The 26121-nt window shown below is 24.4% G+C and overlaps 1 protein-coding gene across 4 annotated transcripts; it reads left to right on the top strand.

The window, feature by feature from the left end:
• The first annotated feature begins 635 nt into the window (after positions 1-635).
• Positions 636-25171, top strand: LOC112595410. 4 transcript variants are annotated; one of them, XM_025340603.1, is made up of 15 exons: positions 13245-13503; positions 15188-15634; positions 19289-19459; positions 20402-20499; positions 20576-20830; positions 20893-21003; positions 21505-21606; positions 21676-21912; positions 22963-23160; positions 23248-23298; positions 23385-23638; positions 23721-23943; positions 24012-24099; positions 24165-24267; positions 24612-24726. In XM_025340603.1, exons 2-15 carry the CDS (start codon positions 15232-15234, stop codon positions 24724-24726), a joined length of 2409 nt encoding a protein of 802 aa, XP_025196388.1. In that variant the 5' UTR covers positions 13245-13503; positions 15188-15231. The 4 variants fall into 4 exon arrangements, with proteins under 4 accessions (XP_025196391.1, XP_025196388.1, XP_025196390.1 ...); XM_025340606.1 differs by lacking the exons at positions 13245-13503; positions 15188-15634 and adding an exon at positions 636-1210 and having other exon boundaries at positions 24612-25168; XM_025340605.1 differs by lacking the exon at positions 23248-23298 and having other exon boundaries at positions 13246-13503; positions 24612-25169.
• Positions 25172-26121: the final 950 nt, after the last annotated feature.

The raw sequence follows: 26121 nt of genomic DNA, 5'->3' as shown, positions 1-26121 counted from the left end.
AAAAACTGAAATTAACTTACTCTTATAATCATAAAATTACACTTTAAAAAATATTTTTTGCTCATAAAAAATCTAGAAGTGCTAATTTAAGACTTGAGGGGTGCTTAGCACCTTCGTATGTGCGCCAATGAGAATGAAAAACTATGAAGTCTAAACTATATACACTTCATATCTACACAAGTATGATATCACGAACAATATGATTTCAGATTTGAATTCTAAAAAGCCACGGCTTAAATTAATAATACTATTATACATAATATGTAATATTGTATAGGTACTATCTTTGTTCTTTAATCATTGTGACTATTGTGAATTTGTGAAAACTGTTAAGTAAATGGATTATATGAAATGAAATAAATACCTAGTGGAATTGAACACGATTCGCGAAGGATATGAAAATGTTTTTAACCGTTAGATGTCGTCGTACGAACCGCATTTTCATAATAATAATAATAATAATAATAATAATGATAATCATGGTTGTTGTATGGGACGACGAGTTTTCCACTCGTCGCGTAATTTCACCCGTCCGTCGACGACGTCTGCGCCCCACCACTACCCGGTACCACTGCGCATGCGTAACGCTACAACCGCCGGCTGTGTGCCACCGCCGTAGCCTTGCCGACTGCTCCGCACCGTACGTAGCGATAATGCTCGACTGTCGGTAATATTATTATTTACTATAGTTTATTACGTTGAACGTTCCCTTCTTATCCGGTGTCTCGCGATTCAATCATATCTACCATTATTATTAATATTGCTAGACGCAAATCGTCGTTCGTTGTTATTGACTAAATATTACGGTCGTACGCAATTTATTTGTCTACTCATTTTAACGCCAAGTTCGATTATGTGAGTGTACTCGAGACGAGTGGTCAACGCCGTTATCGTTGAAAAGGAATCAGATCAAGACGATCATCAGAAAGGTGGCTCAACACTTATCGAAATGGTGGTACCTGATCGTTACCGGATTTCACATCCCTTCCAGAGCAGTGATCTTCCAAGTTTTTTGTCTGGGCAATGCGAGTAGGTTCGAATCACTAAGTCGGAATTGTTAGTGTATCAAAAGCAACAAACAATCAGGACTTGTCTTACGAACATTGATCTTAGTGAACCCTAATAGATCTGTTGGAGTCAAAACTATACAGAGTAGTTGCCATCAAAGACATTATTTCATATGCAGACTTCACGATGAGGAAACTGAGCGGTAAGTGCCATATTTTGAACTTTTACACGTTCTCCAATCCATGTTTACCCTTCAGGAAATCAGTTTAATCTCTCTGTATTCCAAACTTGAGCGTTATGACAATGCATTGTAATAGTCATATGGCATTTGTCCTAACTAATTGTAATGATAAATAAGAGTTGACTATTGATAACAACTTGTCAATCTACTTTATTATACTTACAAATATACCTAAGCCTAATGTAAGTTAATTTTTGGTAGATGGTAAGTCTATATCATTTTTTATATTTATATATTTACTTACTGGCTACTGCTTTAGATCTAACTTAAAAAATTTCAAAGTGTTAGGCAATATATTGGTTTATTGTTATGTAACAAGCTGTAGTATCTAATTATTTCAATGTTTTGAAGTTAAATTGAATTTAAGTGGTTTTTTATTTCTAAAAAACATTCTATTATATTTAATTTTAATGTAGGTATCTACCTATATTTATTATATTTTCAGATATAACAATTGAATTTTGTACAAAAATACTAACTACTTAATTAATATTTAGAGCAATAAATTTTAATTTTTACACTTACATTAGGATTAATCATATTTTACACTAGTCAATACTAAAAAATGTAATTAATGAGTATTTGGCTCAGTCAGACAGATGTTAGACAGATGGCATTTTGATGAAACAGTTTTTTTATTTTCAATTCTCATGGGTGTGAGTATTTTATATAACATTGTATAATATGTGAAAACATAAAAAACAAAGGCATCTCTGTATTAAATTTAATTATAAATGTTTGATGTACTCATGTACACGTTTATTTACATATCATAGTATATTAAATTATATATTTTCTTCTTTTTATTGATTAGCGATAACTAATATTCAAGCATAAACAACTGATGAAATTTATTTATTTTAATTAAAAAAAAAAAAAAAAAATGTTTAGTTTGTGGCTTTTATATTTCTACATTTCTATTGTTTATATTATCATATTAGTGATCTACAATTAAATGTGTATTATTTTGTTTATAACATATTCATTTGACACATGCAAACCATACAAATAATTAAAATTTACTATTTAGCATAGTAAGAGCATAGCATATGTTTAAACATTGTTTAATTTACTTTTATAATATATTTTCATATCTATAGATTGGTACCTAGTAGTTTTTTCATATTAATATTTCAAATATTTGACAATGAAATTTTACATTAATTACCATTACAGTTTAAAAAAAATGTATTAAGTACCAATGGGCATAAGTTATAAATTTAATTTAGGTTCATCGATCTCAGCATTTTAATTAGTCCAATTTTCTATACTCGCACAAAAAATATCTACTAACAGTACTATAAATTAATTAGACACTTATTTGGCATTACACGTTTTGATAACCTTAAAATACAGTATAAAGAGTAAACTTTGTAAAGTGTAAAAGTATCTTAAAAATATTGAATTTTTCTTATTCATAAAAGTATATTTATGGAAAAAAGTATTCTTATTTTAAAATTTATCTATTCTTAATAATCTAAACAGTGGTAATAATAGTTATAAAAATATATGATTTGGGTGGTTAAAAAATGTTTCACAAGTAAAATCTGAATCACATCAAAAGTTAGTTGCCCCTAGCTATAACATACTTTAATACGACACTGACTGATTACTATGTTAAATTTTTTGAAATGTTTCCTTTTATTTTTGCTGTATGCTGTTTTTCAATTGTATCCTATAAGGTTAGTTTACGTTAAGTAAAGTAAAATAGCTATAATAAAAACTCATAAAACTACTTGTATCAGATTCATCATGATTCATCATGTTACTTACTTCCTCTCGCCATTTGACTGTTCTGGTTGAAAAAAGTATGAGTAGGTACAATCAACAGTATAATAAGATTATTTTAAATATGATAATAGGTACCTTAGTTGATATAAATGTGGTTAAAAATATTTTATGTTACTTTATCATTTTAATTTATTTATATAATGATTAAATACTTAAATTAATTATGTCAACTGAGTACTGGTTAAACGATACTATATTCAGAGTTATCTACAAGCTATACACAGGTTATAAATTATAATAAACTTGTTATTTGTTATCATATTTTTTTTTCTAAGAATAAAAAATTTTAAACTATAACACAAAGTAAATAATATTACCTAAATTGGGAATATTCTGTGATTTTAAATTTGTTGTTTTATACAATATACCTAGTTTCTACAGATTCAATAAAAAAAACTAGATAAGTTGTACTGCTCCACGGTAAATTTTTAACTAAGACTACTATTTTAGGTAACTCATCTATGAGTAGGTCACTGTAATGACTAATAGATGACGTATTTAAATAAAATTCAACGATCATTGCATACAAAAAATGGTTCTAATTAATGACGGTGTCACAATTTCTAAGGATATTTTATTATTTATTTATTACTTAGTTATATGATAGATTGAACTAAATTTTACAAAATTAGCATTGCTTATACATGAGATTAATTTGCAAGTAAATGTAAATTGGTTGACCAGTGTACCTATTTTGGATATAGAGAAAAGTTACTGAGTTTGTTTTAAGTTGCCCTTCCCCAGTTAATTTTGGCCTAAGATTAATCAGATTGATAAATTTACAAATTCCAAAACTTCAATTTAAAATTACTTACTAATGATACTCTACAACTTATAATGATTTGTTATAATTTGAACTAAGTGGGTAGCTGACTTCACACACGTGTTATTTTTGTTTAAATATCTGAATTTGTCAAATTTTGAATTTAAAATGTTTTGTAAAAAATATTGTGACTGTATTTTTGATATTTATAGAATGTTGTGAACAGTACAACTTATGAGGAATGTTTATAAAAAGAAATTCAAACATTTTTAATACCAATCAATATAGCTTAAAATTAAATTAGAACGAATATTTTAAAAGTGTATATTTTATAAAAAATGACAACTACCTAGTACCTAATAGTTGAATATTTCAAGGTTTTAGAAATAATATTTTTGAACATTTAGTTTTGAGAAAATGTAAACTATAAAAATTATGCAAGTATGGTATTTATTTTTTTTCATTACAGTAAAAAAAAAAAAAAATGTATGAAAATTTCGTATTTTAATTTCTTGTGTAAGTACCTATTAAATTTATTAATTTTATCAAAATCTGAATTTAAAACTCTAATAGTTAAATTGAAACTATGAATTTTAAAATTTTCTATTGCTGCAAGAATAACTGAATAATTTATGTTTTAACGTATTTAATGTTCAGGCTTTTTATCTCAAACTTATAAATGTACACCGTAGCAAATATGAACCAATTTTATATAATTAATGCTTTAATATTAGAGTGGTGATTTGGCCTGTCATCAAACTTTGAGGTAAGTATATTATCTCTGTTTGAATGTTGGTATTTTACGATTTTTTAATTTTTAAGCAAGTTTTGGTCGTTTTTAAATTATTTAAAACAAAAATTATTGTAATATTCTATGTATAGTCATAACTCACTTAAAAATTAAAATATAGCTGTTTATAATTAACCTAAAAACATAGATCATTATAATATTTTTACCTTTAAGTTTGATAATAGGCCAATTTACTCTAGCATTGCAGCGTCAACTACATTAAATTGATTCTACTAAATTCAAATTCTCTTTAACCTCGTAGTATATTAATTAGTAAGACAGAGACAACTAAAAACACACGCGGTTGTTTAATTATAATTATTGATTTGATTGATATGTTCATGATTTAATAGTACTTGTATTATGGGTAAATAGATAGTTACCTAGTAATTTATAAAATCATAAAATGATTAATGTGAACTATCAGAAACTATTGGTACTTGAAATGATTAGAGGTTGTGTAGGTCATTGCTTTAGGTGCGTATAGTTTTAAAGATAAAAGCTTACCGTTGGTTATTATTCAACCGTTAAAAAATAACATTTATTGTAATATTCTCGCCACTATCCTATTTCAAAATTGAATTTATTCTAAGCTCGCTGTGAAACGAAGGATATCGATTAATTGGCGAAGCGCAACGATTGTGACAGGGTCTTGGTAAAAATTGCTTATTTATCAGTTATCACAAACGTATTAAAATACTAAATGATGGATAACGGTGCCCTAAGTAATTCAATTTCAGTGTGGGTTAGCTATTTTTTTATTTTTGTTGTGATAAGATAATTATCATAAATAATAAATGTATATTTTTGTATTTTAGAAATGATGAATATTACCGTCTTGAAATATATTCTAATTATGTAGATCAGAATTTATGGCGAGCGATGGATACCATTTTTGAGGGCATAATTGATAAATTTATAAGATGGTTATAAATATATTTACCAAATTAGTTCTCAATTATTAAAATTTTATAATATATCCTTTATCTCAAAATTCAACAAAAATATTGCATATTGTTACGTCCATTTATGATGAATATGATGAAAATAGATTTCATGTTTTTGTAGCAAACATTTTTATTAGTTTTTACATAAGAAAGAGTTGGATAGGCAACTTAAGTGATTTTTTTATAGTACATCACTAACAGTTTCCAATAGTCTTTCCTTACTCTATTGTAAAAATGTTGGCAGTTTTTTTTTATCTATAAGTAATGGAGTTCTTAACTTATAAGTATATTATATAAGATGTATAATAATTAGTAAAATTAATCTATTATTGAAGTACAAATATATAGTTTGTGATTGTGATAGCAAATAAGATCTAGTTCTTAAATATAATTAAGAAAACAAAATATTTACACAACACCAATTTTTGACAAAATCGATTTTGTATTTTGTTAGAATTGAAAAATTAATAACTACTACAATTAACAGATTTACATTTTTAAACAAATATTATATTATTATTTTCTAGACAAAATATAATTTTAAACATATTTTTGAGTTTTTTTTTAAATTCAAAAAGATTGTAAAGTTAATTCTAAATTTCTTAAGTTATTCTTGAAGTAATTTAAAATTTATTTAAAATAATTTTTATTTTAAGTGTTGAAATTTAAATGTTGACATAGTTTTATATAGTATCTAATAAATGATAGTTTAGGTATTTTATTTGTTTAACTATATATAACTTATAATATGTCGTATCAATTTTTATATGCTATGACCCCGAAAGAAAAGTTATTATTTTTTCTATTATCTACGCTTATCTGATGATGACTGATAATACATTGAATAAAAATTGAGTATGCAACCACTTGCATTTGACGTTTCTGCTTAGGTTAAACTTACTGTTTTATGTCGCGTTGTTTTGTACAACGACGTATAAACCTATGGAATTATATACTTACGTTCAACGGTTAACTTAAAAATTTTAATTTCGTTTTATTATGTATACCTGCTAGTTTAAGATAACAAAAATAACTCATTTAAGTAAAAATATTTTCTAAAACTATTAAAATTAACAGGGGTGATGTTGTTATTTTTAAACTTGATAATTAATTGGTTATAATATTGAAATTAACGATACTAAATATGAATTGTTGAACATAAATTTGTAACCCGTACATTTTTACTAATTATAAGTACTTAATCGAATATATTACCTGATCCTTCGGAAGACAAAATATGCGAGTGGTGTGACCATACATTATTTTTATAGTTGTGCCCTACGTTCCAACTGAACATATAAAAAAATAAATTCTCTTTATGAATTTAAAATATACTTAGAAATAGAAACAACACCATCTCGGCTCAGAGTCGTTTTATTACTCATAGTTTATCATTGAATTACAAATTCAACAGTGATTTGTTTTAGAACAAAATCCCCATTTTTTGGATTAAAAATATGATTTTTCACTTAAATTAACTTTAAAATGTATAAACAATTATTACATTTGCAATAACGTGATTCATTTAAATGAAAAATTTCTGTTTTTATATTTAATCATAGCTCAATATGAAAAATGCATTTTACTTATCCACTTACCACGCAAAATAATTTAATTTTATACTATTATAATATTGTCATCGTATTTTGTTTAATCGTGTAGTCCGTGTTTAGAATTTTCTTGTTATTTACTAAATTAAATAATATTCAGATAAAACGATTTCACTAATCATTAATAATAACCACATTTAAATAACCACCTAACCCATGATATAGCTGAATATTTTCAACTATTTGGTATATTGTGTTTACTGGTACCACACGGATTACGGAAACCGTGTAAATACCTTTGATATAATATATAATATAATAATTAATAATAATTCACCAATGTCAAAAATAAATACTGTAGCCAAATATATTGTGATTTATGAATAATTAACTTGTCTATTGCAGGTTGAAATTAATTTTACTACCCCAAGTTCTAATGTGGTTCTTATTTCTTTTGACTAATATTATACATCTCAATATTTATCAAGGTATAAATTATAAATTACTTCGTGTGTGGTCAGTTTTACATAACCTGTGCGGGCTGTGGCACAATTTAAGTTTTATATTCCCTAGACTAGATTTTTATGGTCTTTATTATCAATAAGTAATCCTTAAATATAATAATAATAATAATTATTAATCATTAGTTCATAAATATTACTAACATAAATACTTATAATGATGTTTAAATTATTTCTTTTTATAATTTAATAAATACGACGTGTTCGGTTTAGCATTTATTTAAAATTATACAGTGATTCGTATGTGGTTATTTTTAGATTGTTTTATTTACTCACTGTAATTAAATTAATAACCAGTTTTTTTTTTTATATTTAATAGTGTTGTGTAATGTATAATATATTATTTCAATATAGATTTAAATATGTCATTTTTGAAGAAATCATACATTTTTTTATATTGATTAATAAATGGAACATCGCACAGTTCTGATACTTTTTTTTATACATCAGTTATTAAAAAACATTTTGTTAATTATAATTATTCAAAACTTTGTATTTATACTTATCATTGGACTTTGAGGCCTTTTTTGGGGTCTATACAATAATTATTTATGCATCAAAAATAGTTATGACATTTTAAAGCAGTTTTTATATTTTTCTAGTTGAGATGAACTGTATAGCGATCAATAATGTACCATCTTTTATCTAAAATAATATACAGTCAATGATTATGAATTTTTACTGAAGTATATTTTATTTTGTTAGAAAATTTAATTTGTATTTTGTTTCATTTTGCATACAAAATTGGATGTTATCATATCGTTCTATTGTTTTTAAAAGAATATTTTTTAGTCTTTTTAGATAATTTTCATAATTTATAAAATCATTAAGAACCAAGCACTTAAAAGATATACCTATTAAAAATATCTGTAATTTTTATTTATTTATGTATTTGCATATTTTAAAATTAATTCATCACATTCGTATGATATTTATGTAGTAATAGGTATGTTACGGAATTTCGTGACAGTGTCTGCAAACATTTTACCCTATTATAAAAGTTTGTCTTGATAAAAATCATCACGCAAAGTAATATTCTTTTTCTTTTTTTTTAGTCTAATTATTAATAATTATAAATGTAAATTAATAGTTCATTTTTAGTGTTTTGTTTTGTCCGCACAATTTTAAATTTTTATATTATTTACTTGAAGATAGAATCTCAAATAATTTTGAATATCATAATTCTGTGCCTTTTCTAATTAAGTTTTTATTTTTATAATAACTAATTATATTAATATTAATTTAATATAAGCAACTATCAATTTTTTTTAGATTTATTACGTATTGGGGTTATCTATAGGTTTGTTGTTGTTAACCTCATTTATATCGCGTGTGTGTGTAAACTATCTATGGTATAACTATATTATAATTAAGTTTTTTCAGAAAATAAGTTTATTATCCAAGAATTTGATTAAAAGCTTAAAAGTACAAAGGTACCCCATGTGTGTGTTCTTTAAGATTTCAATAAATTACCAATTCAAATAAAATGGAATAGGGATTTTAAGTACTATAAAATGTATTAATTAATTTATAATAATTCGGCTACTATAGTTTTATGGTAAATTTAGAATTAACAAAAGGTAAAGGTTAAATTATTTTAATCGATATAAACACAAAATAAATTTAATAATGAATATTTTGGATCAAATTTTTTACCTACCAGAAACATACAAATATACAATTTAACCAATTGACGAAGTATGTAAATATTAAACTACTTAAACTACCTTTAAACAAGTGTACTAAACCTTTTAAACCTATATGCTTCTTCAATTTTCAAATATGTAAATCTGATTAGGAGATTATGTTGACTATATTGTATATAGTTTATATTTTATAGCATTATAAATGTATTCCCAATATGGTTTAAAATATTGATAATGAATTATTTAAATTGTAAAACATAAATTAATAAAATCTGCTTAAATCGTTTTCCTAAATAACATATTTCTTTTTTTACTTTAATTTAGAAACAATATTTTATCTTTTAAAACATTAAAAATACGATTTGTATTATGTAGTGCTCTATTGATGATAATATGCGTCATTATAACTTGACAGAAATATATGGTTTATTAGGTTTTTTTCATTACAGCTCTTAACTGGTTATATAAAAAAGTGTGTTTCAATATTAGAAACTAAACGTCATTATATTTTAAGTGTTTTATTATTGTTGTATAGACCTTGGTTTAAATTGATAAATATAAGCACGATCAAATAAAAATTTTCAATTGTGTATTTAAATTAAGATAATGAAGCAATTTTATTTATTCGAAATGCACTAATTATCTGTTTCAATGACAATAGATCGATACAAATTTCAAAACCATTATCAATACATCATATCTGATATTAATAATAAACGTTCACGGACTCAGATTTATTACTATTTATTTTTTATTAAATTATAACTTAAGGAAAACGTACATTTTTTAACGAATAACTCTTTAATTCCATATTTTCATGTACAATATACTTTAATTTATACTATAATATTTATTTCGTATTTTAATTTTGTGATATACTATTTTCTTTATCTTCGTAAAGAAAGTTGGCACCAGTGCTCGAGTAGCTAATGCATTACAGATAGTCTAGGACATGTTGGACGAGTAGCCCTATATGGACCGAACAGTAAAGAAGTTACCTACCAGATCGTTTAACTTTTAACCAATAATATGTTTAGAACTTATGGTTTTATTGAGTTAGAACTTGATTTAAATACTTTAAAAATCTCTTTATATTTGTTATTTTAAAAATTGAATAAAACCTGATATAATATGTAGGTGAGGTAACTTATAGAACACAGATATTATTGTTGAGTAAGTATTTAACTTTAATCCCATAGGGATTAATTTGTTGATAGTAAGGGGTTTATGCTTCCATCCTCTTAAAATAAATAATAGGTAATAAATCTTTGTAAGACATTAAATTATATGCCAACTCATCATCTACAGGGTGTTTCACTGTCATTGCCCTCATATAATATATCTGCCCAGCTACTATATAAATTTATTTATTTACTTTCTGCCCTAACATTAAGACTCGTATAAATTTATGTACTTAATAATTTATTAATTTACATAAATTGACCTCTTCAGAATTTTAAATAAAACGTATCTATTGACAAAAGCTTTTGTAATTTAGTTTAGGTAAACAAAATAATACTTTAAAATTATAGTAAATTTAACCCTTGAAAAAAATATTAAAAAAAGTAAAAAAATATCAACGAAAAAACATGCATTAAAACATTTTATATATACTATAAGTCTATTATTATATAGGTAGGTAATACTCAATGATATTAAATTACATTTCTACTTATATTATATAACTTACATTAACTTCTAGTATACGTTAGTTATCGAGTAAAAGATTATTAACTCGTAAAACATGATTGGTTTTACTTTTCTTGAAACTAATAAAATAATATCAGCTTTCAGACTATATATCACATTCTCTATGACAATTTTAAATAAATTATATATTATATATAATTATGAAATATACTGGTTTTATATAATTGGGGGTTTTATTTTTTTTTTTTTGTAAACTTTTAATTAAGCTTATATAGGACTATAATATTGTATAAGTATTAAAAAAATCAATGTATTATACTTCAAAAATTCGAAACCCCATAGCGTGTTTAGTTAAATCGTGTTTATTTCTTAGTTCAATGATGAAATATTTTTAATACATTTTAAAGATAATTTAAAATGGCAATAATATGTATGATGTGCATGAATGGTGGAAACATGTTGATGAATATATATAAGTATCCCCATTTCGTTTGTGGCAGCTAGGCCGGTCACGTAAAACGAGGTTTTTGTGTGAATACTTTCCCCTGCAGGATAATAATATAATATGCTCTTGACTTTACCGTGCTTACTTTTGGATATAGAGCATTAAAAAAATTAAATTAAAATAAGACGCAATATTTTGTATTGTTATGGTACTTAATTTCATCAAGGATTTCAAATATGATTCTGTGATAGGAATCCTGCTAAATTTTATACTATCTATTTATCAAATCGATTAATTTCGAGTGACGCATAAATAAAATATATATATATATATATATATATAGTTAAATTATAGTATTTTAATATCTTGTAAATTGATTGAAAGAATACCTCCTTAAAAATAACAAGTAAGAATTTAGAAATAATGTTTTAAGTATTATATATTGAGGATTTTAAGGTGAAGATTGTTTTTCTTTGATATATTTGTTGTTCTTATTACTAAATCGTATTGTATTATGATATGTTTACTATTTAATAGAACCTTTTGATTTTAATGTTAAGAGTAGACAATTAATTATCAATTCTAAACATTAATAATATCAATTGTTAAAATTAAAATTGATTATATAATATAAGTATATAACCAAAAAGAGAGTTACTGTAATACAATGCTAGAAACGTGAAAGTGAAGCTAATCAGTAAAATAAAAAAATAAAATACTGTTTAAATAATATCTATTAACAATAGTTTAACATTAGACACTTGATTTTCACTTGGGAAATTGTTAAGAACTCTGTATATGGTATAATTTTCATATATCTATTATACAATTATGTTTTACTAATCGTATATCTAACTTAATTTTTTTTACCTTTTCCGGACGTACTTATTTAATTGTTTATCTTTAAAAATTTGTTCCATTTCAATAGTTTTAATGATTTACTTGAAAGAAACTTATTAATAATCATCTTTTTTTGTACACAAGGTCATTGTTTTGCCTAAAGTGTGCATAAATCATTAAACCTAAATCATAGTCTGAGGGGAAGGGAAGGGAAGAATCAAGATGACGACCATATGGTGTGTTGTGAAATTCCTGGGCTACCCACATTTATTGTATCTACCTGGCGTTACAAGCTACTTTCATCTGTTATGCATTTACATATACCTTAATAAAACCCAAGTTTTCAAACTTCAATACATAAATTCATTATTATTTATTATTATGATAAAAATGATTAAATTGTAAATTATAGGATATACTATTTATAATAATACACAATACATTTATACTTTTCGACTCTACGTATTATTTTAAGTATTACATTGGTATTTGGTGATATTTTAGAATAATTTATTATTATGTGCTTATATATGTATAATAAAAGGTAAATAAATATTGGTAATCTAAATATTATCAACTGTCCTTGCATAGTGTTTGAATTAAGACTTTTACTAATTAATTATAATATCATATAGGAAGTAAAAACCAGTATGATCAACTTATGTGTCATCACAAATAATTATAAACAGCTTAGACATTAAAAAAAAATAGTTTAAATGAATAGCATACAATATATAACATATATTGTGATATAAGTTCCAATATTATTATAAACATATTAAGTTTTATATTAAAAACCCCAAAAATCATTTGTATTGGCAACATTTTTGTTTGTAGATAGGTATGTATTTTTTATATAATATTTATTTATACGTTTATTATTATTATAGCTTAAAAATATTCAGTTAAAATGTTATTTTATTTGTAAAAACGTATAGAATAATATAATTACATGTTGCAAATGCTACAATTATGGAAAACGACTATAGATGTCGCTGGTTGTTCTTGTTCGAGGTCCGCGTGGGTTTGCAGTAGGTACTGTTATTAGTTGCCGTGTGTACGTTGAAGTTTGTTGGTGTTTGGTCGTACCATATTTTTTACGTTAAATTTGTATGTGTATTTAGTATACGTTATAGCAGTGTTAAATGAACTATATTTTAGTCCTTTATTGTTCTTTGCAGTTTACGTGCGTTATTTTATTATTATAAATCAAACGTGATCTGTGGTTAAAATTTCATGTTGTTTTTTTATTTTTAATTAATTAAACTTTCTTATATTTGTTCGTATCAACTAATTATTTATATTAAAACGGTACATAAGACTGTTATTACTTGTTATAAATCATCAATAATTCATATTTCTATACATAATAAACAACACTCGTTGGCTTATATGAATTACTTTTATGTTAACTGAATATATCAAATTATGTATATAGCTAGTAATAGCATTTATAACTATTGCTTAAATTTGGAAAACTATTCCCCTTTAGCTATTTTATTCCAATTGTTGATTTTAAATTTTATTTTGTTTTCCATTGTATGGTAAATAATATTTTTATTTATTGTATAGATTTGATTATTCTTTACATATATGCAATATGCGTTAACTATAGTGTCGTTAACATCTGGTTTAGTTTATTGGTAACAAATAACAATACTTTTTCACCGTATAAAGGCGGGAAAATAACATGTCCCTTCTGATTTTAATATTTTTCCCCCAGAAATACGACCCTTCTTAATACCCCGGATTGGTATCGTATAAATAAATGTGGGTGGTTTAATAGACCGTGTATTATTAATGCAGTATTTGTGATACCAGATTATCCAATTAATTGTTAAAAATTAATCTTTTTAATTTATATTATAAGGTTAGGTTCCTATTGTATATTTTCTTCGTATTTATTTGAAACTAAATTATTTAAAATACCAAAACTAAATTTATATAAAATATGTTGGCTTATATATTTTTCAATCTAAAAATTATCTTAATTTTTATATTTTTAAATATTGGTTACTGCCTACATTATATATTCAATACTTTATATTTAATACTTACAGTAATAAATTGTCGTTTGTGTGCGGGTGTTCGAGATTATACGTGATTTCGTGTCAAAACATTCCTTTCCGTAATAGGCAAGGAATGCAATGTCAAGAACCTGTGACTACTGTAAAACAAATGTAAAGCAACATTATTTTTTAACCTATCATTCATCTTGGTCATATTTGTTATTTCGTCTGGTTTCAAGGAAAAATTGTAGAAAATCAATATCACTTAACGGCACTATGGATAACTATCAATTATTTCATATTATATAGACATAATATACTACTATTTAGGTTTTTATTTCGCAGTTCTTTGATTATTTTTCAATTATATAAAATGTTAGTAATCATACTAAAACTTTGTTAGTAATTAATATGCATAATATATACTCTAGTTTACTACAATTATATCGACCTATAGTACTAAAGTAGTAACGGCTCATTAAATTATATTTCTTCTACGCGTTCATAAAATTGTTACTTTTAAAAATTTCAACTATAACTTGTTATTTATTGTTTCGTATTTCATATTGTTATTATGTAATTAGGTACAAAAACAACCGAGTTAATAAACTGAATAGTTTAATACATGGTTATAAGTTAAAACAATGTACGTCTGTATATATTTTATAAATTTTACTAATCAAAGCGTATATTAGTAATATATTATCTGATATACAACTTTATCTCTGTAGCAAGTGCTTTGATAAATAAATACATAATTAATAGTCACTAGTTGATAAATAATGATATCATTATATATTCAAGAGTCCTTAAATGTTTTGTTTTCTATAATAGATCATGAAATTGCCCTTATACTGCCATTAAACGCATGCTTTTCAACTATTTTTTACTACTCCGACATTCGTCTTAATTTTAGACAATTACCCAATATATTTATATAGTTCTCTCTTCTTATTTCGTCCATGAATTGTTTATATATTATATAGTTAACGAGTCAAACGGATGTATTTTGTCTGAACATTTGATCATCATGTCTGATATACGAAACAGTTTATGGGCACATCCACCTTTACCACCTGGTAAACGAATATTAGATCGTTCAAATTCTGAAGATAGAAAATCAACTTTTGGATTTATACGAAAATTTCCATCCGTCCGCCGCAATAGCAAAAAAGAAAGCATGATGGATACCACTTATGAGAGTTTCGATAGTCTATTCGAAGACAATGATATTGTATTGGTCGAGACCGAATATGTCGAAGATTCCAATAAAAATAAAAGACCATTTACGACAATGTTCAGAAGTCGATCTGATGGAAATTTAGCTGGGTCTTCAAAAAGTAGTTCGATTATGTCTCACGAGTCTGCAGAACCAAAAGGGTTTACCAAATATCTAAGAGCGCTGAGTGGAAGTTGGAAAAATTTGTTAAATAGTAAGTGATAAAAATCAAGATTAAAACAAATCAATTGAATTTATGATAGATTCTTCTAGTTTTTTGAATTTGGTATAATAGTACCTATAATATGCGTTAACCTGTAATAACGTCAAAATGTCAATTGAATAGTTCAAATGAATATTTCACCAGGTATAATACTATATAATGTACACACGTACCTACAATTTAAATAATATACCCGGACGTACGACACATATTCAAATCACATGAATTAAACTCGAGAGCTCAGCTGAAAACAAAAAAATTATACCTAGTTCGATTATACGGAATAGACCATAATAATAATTTATATTATCGTATTTAAACGTGTGTGTTCATTGCTCATTGTCCAAACATACTCGTATTTCCGTCTTTTCTATTCCCCTCGTAACAACCAAGCAATCATTTTAATTGTGAGTAAGCTATACATATTATTTTAAGTATACGATTTCAGATCATTGAATACAGCATTGGTGTTAAGTCATTATAAAAAATTTAATAACACTTTCAACATTATTTTACCATAATGCAGTATTTTAATGTCTAATAAATAAAATTACCGTCGTGTTTTGGTTACTAAAAAGATGAATAAACATAACATTATGCACTCATTCCTTTATGGCATAATATATATTTAAATCTTCAAAACGTATGTATTTTTACATATCTATTTTATTTGGTTTATGAACAATTAAAAACTGGTAATTTTATTATTGTTATGAGTGTTATGACATACATACAAATACAAGTATAATCTAATAGGTACAACTTTTTTTTGTATTTATCAAATATTATTGATATTATTGTTACAGCTACAGTTCAATGGTATTGTTTAGATTGTTAAATCGTTTTCCATAATTATAATATGATCATTAATAACTTTAATGTAATTTATTTTAATGAGCCTTATTATGTCATAATTATTACTAAACTGAAAATAATACACAGGCCGCGCGTGTTTTCATAATATACGATAATTTTACTAAAATTCTTGAATCTTGATGTATGGACATAGAAAATTTTGTTACATAAATAATTGTAGACTTGTAATTAATATTAAGAAGACAATCGCACCTACATGTTGTCTCCGCTATAATATTACAACACCAAATTTACATTCAGTAGAACCAATATTTTGTTATTAGCTTTAATATTTAAGTAAATTGATACGTTACCAAACTTAAAAAATGTTATCTGTGTTTATACGGCTTTTTTTATGGTATTTCAATTTTTAATATGTTATAATTAAGTAAAATATTGCGGTTTAGAAACACTTATTTAAACTCGCTTAAAAATTAAAATACCGTAACTTACAAATTACAGCAAATTTTCTTGTCTCAATATTGATAGTAGAGCAATTCACTTTAATACTAAAACTAACATCATAAAACTTATTTTGCTAAACAAAAATTTGCAATGTTGTATATTAAATTATAATTTTTTAAATTAAAATAAAATTTTCCTAATTTAAATACGCATTTGTTGATTTATGTTTATAGTTCAAATTCTTAATTATTTTCAAAGACATATTAATTAAAAAAATATATTATTTATTGTTTTAATATTTTTTAATATATACTTTAATACGTTTTAATTAAACAGTTAATATTTTTAATTACCAATTGGTAATTAAAATTGGTTTTCAAAGTAATTGTTACTATCATTAAGTATATAATTAAAATATATAGTTAATCTTAAACTATACTTGGCCAGTGGTTTGATATTAATAATAATTTTGTCTTTTTACCTATAAATTTCAGATATTTGATTTATACTAATAACTTTAGTCAGTTATAATATTTATTTACCTATTTATTAATTAAATTATTCCTTAATTTTCTAAATGTTTTATTAAAAGACAGCTAATTTCTAAAATATAATATTTGTATACTCTGTTATATATCATAGATTAATTAACATTTTTGTTGCCATATTTTTTTTATTGATGATTGTTTTAGTATGTTAAATATAAATTTAAGCCTTATTATACCGAACGATATGGATTTAACTACCACTATACTTAATATTCACTTTATTTTTTCATTTAAATTTTCAACTTAAGATGGAGTTTGTTTAAAATAGAAACATATTTTTTTTATTAAATTTATCAGTATAAAATTATGTTGTTTTGGATTCAACCTTTAATGAATATATTTTACATATGGAACGTTTTTGGTTTCATAAGTAAAAGAAGTACATTTTTATTAAGCATCTACTTACCACGTGTCACCCTTCATTTTAAAACCAAAATTAACATCTGTTTTGTATAATGTTTAACGCAGGATACTATTATGGATGTATACACTAAAAGTTTAAGGTCTTGTCTCTTATCAAGCATTAATAGTTACCAGAATGTACTTTATATTAAAATTTATATTTATAGATATTTAATGTAGTATAAACTGATCGTTAAAAACACTATTTAAATAGTATTCAAAGTATTCATTTATATGCTGATTGCTTAGCTTTTTTTTCCTCGTTTATAGTTTTCTACAACTTAATACGTGATTTTAGTTTCATAGTTTGTTATTATTTTGCATTAGTGCATATTACAATTTATCAGACTTCATTATAAAAAAAAAATATATTGACAGAAAATTATATATTGCTTCCCACGTATGTTTTTGTTCTTTTACAAAGGTGCAACACCTACATTTTAGTTGTATTCGCAACCACGCAAATTTCCAATTTAAGAAAACTGGTTTTATTTATTTTATTTTATTATATATTATATTACACATTTATACGATATAGGTGTTGCATGTGTTCGAATCTATTTAGAAAATCAAATCGAGGTCATTAAACATAGTATTTAAGTGTTATTTTCAAAAATATGTTGATCTAATAAATTTACCCATTTATTATAATTTTGAATTACAGTACACATTATCTACCTACTTATAATTACGCAAAATATAAATTATATATTATTTTTAAACAAAAATTAATTTACTATTACATAATGTATTCTTAGCGGTGTAATGTTAAATGTTTAAAACACCAATATGTCCGTTTTTTTCTTCGACAAATATTAGGTACTTATTATTTATATTTCGATTTTGTTTATGTTAAGTCGTAAAATTGTAGAAGTTTTAGATAATAGTTATATACTCAATAAACATACTTCATTTTTCGTAGAATTAATATAATATAAACAAAAATAATAAATAGGATATCTAACATGTTATAATGTTTATACTATTACAATGCAATTATTTAACTGATAAGTTGTGTAATTTTCAATCCAAAGATTAAATATAAGTCATAAAATATTTAATGATTATTATTGATAAATGTATTATTTCTTTTTCTAAATAAAAAATGAAATAACATTATTGTTTATGCATACATATAAATCAAGGTTTTCTGCTAATGTGAATAGTGATTTTTTACATTCTTGAACTACCCTCCAAAAGCTTTTGACTTCGTTTTATGAAGTTCGACTACATAACTCCCCTGACAAGTGTTCGAGTTTCAAATAAGTAGTTGCTGGCTTTTGTAAAATCAGAGCCATTGTTTAATAGGATGCTGAACCTTTTAAAATCTTTTATAACTTTAAAGTATATATACATGAAATATGTGTGTTATTATAAAATGTATTTCGTAATAAAATATTTTTAAAAAAACCTATTTAATGTACTGATGTTACAGTTAGCAGTATGAACAAAACTCAGAAAAACGTTCCTCAAGTAAAAAAAGTACCTCCGCCAGCCATTCCAGATTCAATTGCATGTCGACATTCAGGTAGTAGCTTTGGATCTACGGGATATAGTAGCTCCAGTGATGACGCATTTCTAGATCCAAATACTTGTATAAAACCAGGTAAAATGTATATATTTTTTATATATTAATATTCAATTATCTGTATGGATATTTTTTTAATATACATATCCCGGTGTATAAATTAAACGCACCTACTTAAGAAAATGTCAAAGCAGTAAGCACTATTTGTTTTCAATCTATGTTCCAAGAATAACATAGCAAATTTGTGTTCAGTAGAACCAATCTTGTGTGATTATTAATTAACTTTGCATTAGTGTGACTTATTGACTTATTAGCAGACTTAAAAACAATATTTGTGTTTTACTTTTTTTAATTATTTCAATTTTAATACAAGTATAAACATATTAAATATTACAATTTAAAAATGCTCAAATTTTGGTTTAAAATTTAAATATTGTAAAAAGCAAATGTTTAAACAGATAATGTTCTTAACTTTGAGTCTTATAATAAGTCAATACCCTCTAATATTAAACCTAATTGCACAAAGTTGGTTAGTGCACTTAAATCATAATTTTTGAACTTTTTAGTAATTCTTGAAAAATCATAAAAAGTGGTGAAACTTCTGATGAATTTGTAAAATAAAAAAAATATTAGGATACAAAAAATTAGATATTTGATGTATGCTTTGTTCATCTCTAACATACTATTATGATGTGTTAAATCATCACATTAAAAACACATTCTGTTAATATGTTTTTCAATACTTGTTTATTATAAAGTTTAAAGTTAAAATACAAAATTATTTCAATAAAATGTATGTATATACAAAAAAAAAGCTCTAAAAATATATGAAAAGGTATGCAAAAAATTATTTTAATTAGCTAAGTTTAAATGAGAATTATTATTATAGATTTACTATTTGTTTTAAATGAAAAATAATGTTATATTTAATATATTCAAATAAATTGTATTCTGTTCATATTTTGATACTTTTTAACTTTTGTTTTTTGAAGCTAAAAATAATTTATTTTGTAATACTAGATATCTATGATGCAGCAGATACTTACTCCCCTATTGGAAATAAATCTCCATCATCACAATTTAATCATCCAGCTTTCACATTTCCGGGATCTACTTCAGTAAATAAAATCAATATTTTTATTTAATTTATAATCCTCAATTTCCATTCTATTTAAATATTATGTTTTTGCTTAGTATTCTCATCCCTGTGGAAATATAAAGATGTATTACCATCAATTATCACTTCAGGAAGATCAAGGAATTGATATGACTCAAAGTCCTGGTCGTGATAGTCCTGGTTCATCTGGTTCTGGTTCAGGATCTCGTCACTCTACAGCAAGTTTAGATAGTGGTCGTGCTTCAGGGTGTCATCTTCGAGGAAACACTCATTGGCATCCAGAACTTAGTCCATCTACTAGAGTAGAAAGACTTCTCAATCAAGGTGTTCCAGTATGTATTTTATTTTTTATAATTTTATTTTTATAAATCACTAATTATGAATTTAATCATAGGATAAAGATATAATGTACAGTTGGTTAGTTGATCTACACCTAGAAGAATATTTACCATTGTTTATATCTGCTGGATATGATATGAGAACAATTTCAAAAATGACACCAGAAGTAAGTTAATTTATATATTTAATATTTCAAACTATTCTAAGTTGAAAATACCAAAAATCATTATAATATTTCTTAAAGAGTTATTGAATATAATATAATAGGCATATTAAAAGTCTAAAATAAATTCAGTGATTATTAATTAACTGTTAATTGTTATAAGTATAATAAAATTATGTATTAATTTTATTTTATTTTTCTTTGGTTACATAAAGGTAAAGATAATCATTTCATTTCATTTTTAATTCTTTATAATATTTGATTATAAATTATAATTAACATTTTTAAACAATTAACTTAAATTAATTTAATATTTTATATTAATAAAACTAATTTAAACATATTGTACTATGTGATATTAAAAATAATGTTAATTGTTAAAAAAAAAAATAACTTCATTGTTTATTTTTTGAATTTTTTTCTTCTTTATTAATAATTGATTTAACACATCTTAAAACATTTAATTACCTATATACTTATATTATTTATATTTTTAACTTATAGGATTTAACTGCTATTGGGGTAAAAAAACCAAATCATAGAAAGAAATTAAAAGCAGAAATTGGCTTATTAAATATATCTGATGGACTATTAGACTATATTCCTGTAAGTATTATTTGTTGTAACTTAGTACCTATATGTTTTATTATTAACATTATGAATACAATTTTTAAGGGATCATTAGATGAATGGCTTAGATTGCTACGACTTGAAGAATATGGATCAGCGTTAGAAGCTCAAGGTTATTCTACAATTGATGATGTAACTCAATTAACATGGGAAGACTTAGAAGATATTGGAATTGTAAAACTTGGACACCAAAAAAGATTATTACTAGCAATAAAACGTGTAAAAGATATTAAGGCTGGCAAATCATTTGTACCTCATTCTCCATATATTATTCAAACTCAAGTGAGTAAAAATTATGAATATTAAAAAATGTATCTAAATTTAAAAAAAATATATAACTTAATTAATCCTTAGAAAAAAAATTCTAACAATTTTTATTTAGCAATTAGTTATGTTACTAGATCAGGGGTCGGCAACCCGTGGCCCGCATGTGGCTCACAAAGCAATTTTTGATGGCCCGCACAAAAGTGGTTAATTTTTGTGTTTTATTTTTGTTCAATAATATTTTTCATATAATTTTCAATATTATATAATTCTTTTTCCTTTATAAATAAAATCTAATCTAACTGTTTTATAATAGTAATACAGTTATAAGTATTATATTATAATAAGTAATTTTTTTTTTTAATGTGGCTCTTGATGAAAAATTGAAAAAAAAATGGCCCGCATAGTTAAAAAGGTTGCCGACCTACACCAGATAGATATCAAAACAAATTTTACTCTTCTTTTCTAGGTTGTTTTATCTTTTTAAATAAAAACAATAATTGGCTTTTAATTAAAAAATAAGTATATTTAAAAATTAACTAATATAATTATTCTAATTAGTTTATATATTATATGGTACATTTTTCAAAATATATTTGATTTTGTCAAAAGTATATTTGTTGATATAATTAACAATGTAATACAGCTATCAAATTTAAAATATTCAATATTACTGTATCTGTTTTTATATCTAATGATATAAAAAAAATTGCCTAGATTACGTGTTCTTAAATATAAATATTTGGAAAACATTGGTTTGTTTTATTTTTAATAATGTAAACGCTGCACTGCATTTCCCACTTTTGTTTTTTAATTTCCCTTAGATTTTTATTTTCTTATACAATTTTTAGTGGCCAACATCTTTTAATTTTATTTATATAGTAAACAATATGGCACTATGAATTATGAAAATAGGGATGTAAGTACTACAAACTATTGCTTGACTCTTTGAATTTTGTTTCTTGTAAAAGCATGTTGTGAATATTATAGTTTGCACGCCTAGATTTTTATTTTTTGTGCTTTAAATTTGCATTTATTATTATTTAAATCGTATATTGCATCCAAAAGGCCTGCATCGAGTCGCCATTAAGCATTGTAAGCAGCAGTTCTGGATGTGGAACAAGTATCACTAACATAAGTTGCGGTACAGGCAGTGTTGAACTTGATTTGCCACGTGTTCATGCCACGTATCACAGCTTTCATCAACCTTGGGAATTAGAAAGTAGCAAACAACTATATTGCCAAACAGATATTGTCCCTATCAAGGTATACATCTATTTTATAAATTATAATTTGCTATCATCATGTCTTGTTGCTTTTTATCAATTTCTGAGCTTTTGTCAATTTACTAAGTCCCCTAGACCTACTCCGGATTCGAACTGGACACTCGAATTTCAGGAATCGGTAAAGAACTATTATTTCCCCCTTTGATTTTTCTTAAATTATATTTTAAGTTAAATTTTTATTTATAGTATTAATTATAATTTTAGCTAAGAGGAACACATCGTGGAAAATCATTAGAAAGTTTGCATGAAAGTATCAATTCAACAACTGGAGGTACAAGTAGCTTTGTTGGTCCACCACAGTGGAGACATCAACAAAAAAGTTTTGAAGATGGTGATTTAACACCAACAAATGAAACGTCTATTATTCATGAATGTGGTGGTACATTACCTAGACCAAGAGGATTAGTTAAGCCAAGATTAGTGGCTAAAGTTCCCGCTTTATTTACTCAACAAAACATGTAAGATAATATTATACTAATTTTTTTTTTTTTTTGTTTTATGTTCACATAAATAAAATAACATGGCTTTTTTCAATTTCAGAGAAGACTGTTCAGGATTAAATACCTTGAAACGTAGGCCACCATCTCCACCTAAACGTCAACAGTCTTGTGAAGATAATAAAAAGTGTCATCAAGTAACTGTTGTTGCTGATCTTCATTGTGTTCCGACATTACAATCTAAATCATTGGGTAAATGGACTACAGACAATATGTCTCCTAAGCATAATTTAGAGGATCATATTGGATCAAATGCAAGCTTTAAAGTAAATTATTACCACTTATAATCAATATAATTCTCAATAAAAAATTATAAATAAATATTGTCTTATAGTCAAATTCAAGTACTGAATCAGATACTATTCCATTTGCCAATGAAAATGCTGGCACAATTAAACAGAGAACAATTAGATCTACAAATGGTTTGTCTATATTTTTTATTTGTTTATTTAAATCAATATAATATTTTTTCTGTGTTCGATTTTAGAATTAATTCAACCTATTCTTGCTGAAGGATCTCATTCTATGCATACAACTTCAAGTTATTCATTACTCTCAACAACAAATCAATTTTCGCTAATGCCTCCAAGGTAAAAATAAATATTGATATTATATAATACCTAGATTATTAAACTTTATTTGATTTTTAAACTAAATGAAACTTAAAGTATTTGGTTCGAGTTTAATATAATTTAAATAGTCTTGTTCAGTTTGAGTATGTTAAATTTAAAATAAATTTGTTTTGTATTTAATTCTTCTTTAAATATCAGAATATATACCACACTAATTATTGTTAATAATAATACATTTAGAACAAAAGTTATTTTGTTTATTCTTTCTGTTATACTATACTAATACATACTTATAAATATTGATTTAGATTTTGATGAAAATATTATTTATATTTAATGTTTGTTTTATATTTTTATTACAGTGGGAAAAAGGAGCCAGCTGATGTACTTAATGATATCGGAAATATGTTAGCCAATTTAACTGATGAATTAGATGCCATGTTAGAAGAAGAAAAAAGACAAGGTCTCAATGATTAAATTAACTAATTTTGTTCCATCCAATGAAAAAGAGACAATTTTTATGTTCCTTTTTTATTTCTGTGAGTTTTAGGATTCCAATCGCAAAAAAAAAATTGTAATCTTATTTACGTCTTACTAAACTGTCAATGTTAGGCTACAAAAAGAAAAACACCAATTTTAATTATATTCAATCCTTACTCCTAGGTTTTAATTTGAGTTTACAATTTTAGCTGAATAGCTGATACTATCTCTACTCATCTATTTAGCTATATATTATAGACTAATATAGATTGGAATCAGCCTTATGAATTATATATATTATTTCAATAATCACAATTAACAATGCCATAACTCAAATTTATTTTTAAAATTTTAAGATATAATATCATATAATTTCTATGCAACTAAAATACTATACTTGTTACTATTAGTGTAGACATATCACCTTAAACGTCTTCCTGTTTTATAATTATTATCAAAAATATAATTTGTTTTTACAATTTTAAAAACTTTACCTAAGTTATATAGAGATATATTATATTATATTTCTAAATTATTATTTGTAGGTAGCTATTTTGATTAGATTATTAATTAATCATAAGTAACTTTATTTTAAAAATGAATATTGTAAAAAATACTTTTAGAAACTACATATTTGACTGATTAGAGAGAGGTGCACAGTTATTAATCTTTGAACCATGAAGATTTATATTATTTAAATAATTAAACAGTGTCCTTGGATAATATTTTATATCTGTTAGTATCAACATAAATAATTTAAAAAACTTTGGTGAAGCTATTTATTTATTTTTATTAGTTAAAAAGTAACTTTTCACTAAAGTTTAGGTGAACCACATATTCACTAAATGAGAATTTTATTTTGATTATTCTTTATGGGCATTTCCATTCCTTAGCTAAAAACTTAAATATTGTATCTACAAGTAATAACGCAGTTACTAGCTTTTTATTTAAGATACACCAAATAAAATCATATTCAATGACCCCTGTAAATGAAGAAGGAAAAACATTGAATATGTAAAATGTTATTTAATGATTAAATAATATTTAGAATCAAACATTTGTATATTATAGTAGTATGTTTATAATATAAACTAATAATAACAATTTTATTATATTTATATACTGGTAGATTTTTATACCACCAATTATTATGTACATTAATAAACAATTTTGAATAATTTATTGTGTTTGTCTTAATTTATTAGCTCCAACCTGTTGTACTTGACTTAGAATTTATATTTGTAGATATTTTGATTGATAGATAAAGTAAAATAATATTAAATACAAATTATGGTTTGTTCTATTCGTGCATATCAATTATATGTCAATGTACTAGAGAAAAAAATACAATAATTCAATTTAATTTTTTTAAATTTTATAAATTTAATAAAA

This window comes from Melanaphis sacchari, unplaced genomic scaffold, assembly GCF_002803265.2.
Source record: "Melanaphis sacchari strain LSU unplaced genomic scaffold, SCAv2.0 Contig27_pilon_pilon, whole genome shotgun sequence".
In the NCBI taxonomy this organism is placed as follows: domain Eukaryota; kingdom Metazoa; phylum Arthropoda; class Insecta; order Hemiptera; family Aphididae; genus Melanaphis; species Melanaphis sacchari.
The sequence above is the reverse complement of the archived record's forward strand: the minus strand, read 5'-3'. Positions and strand labels throughout refer to the sequence as shown.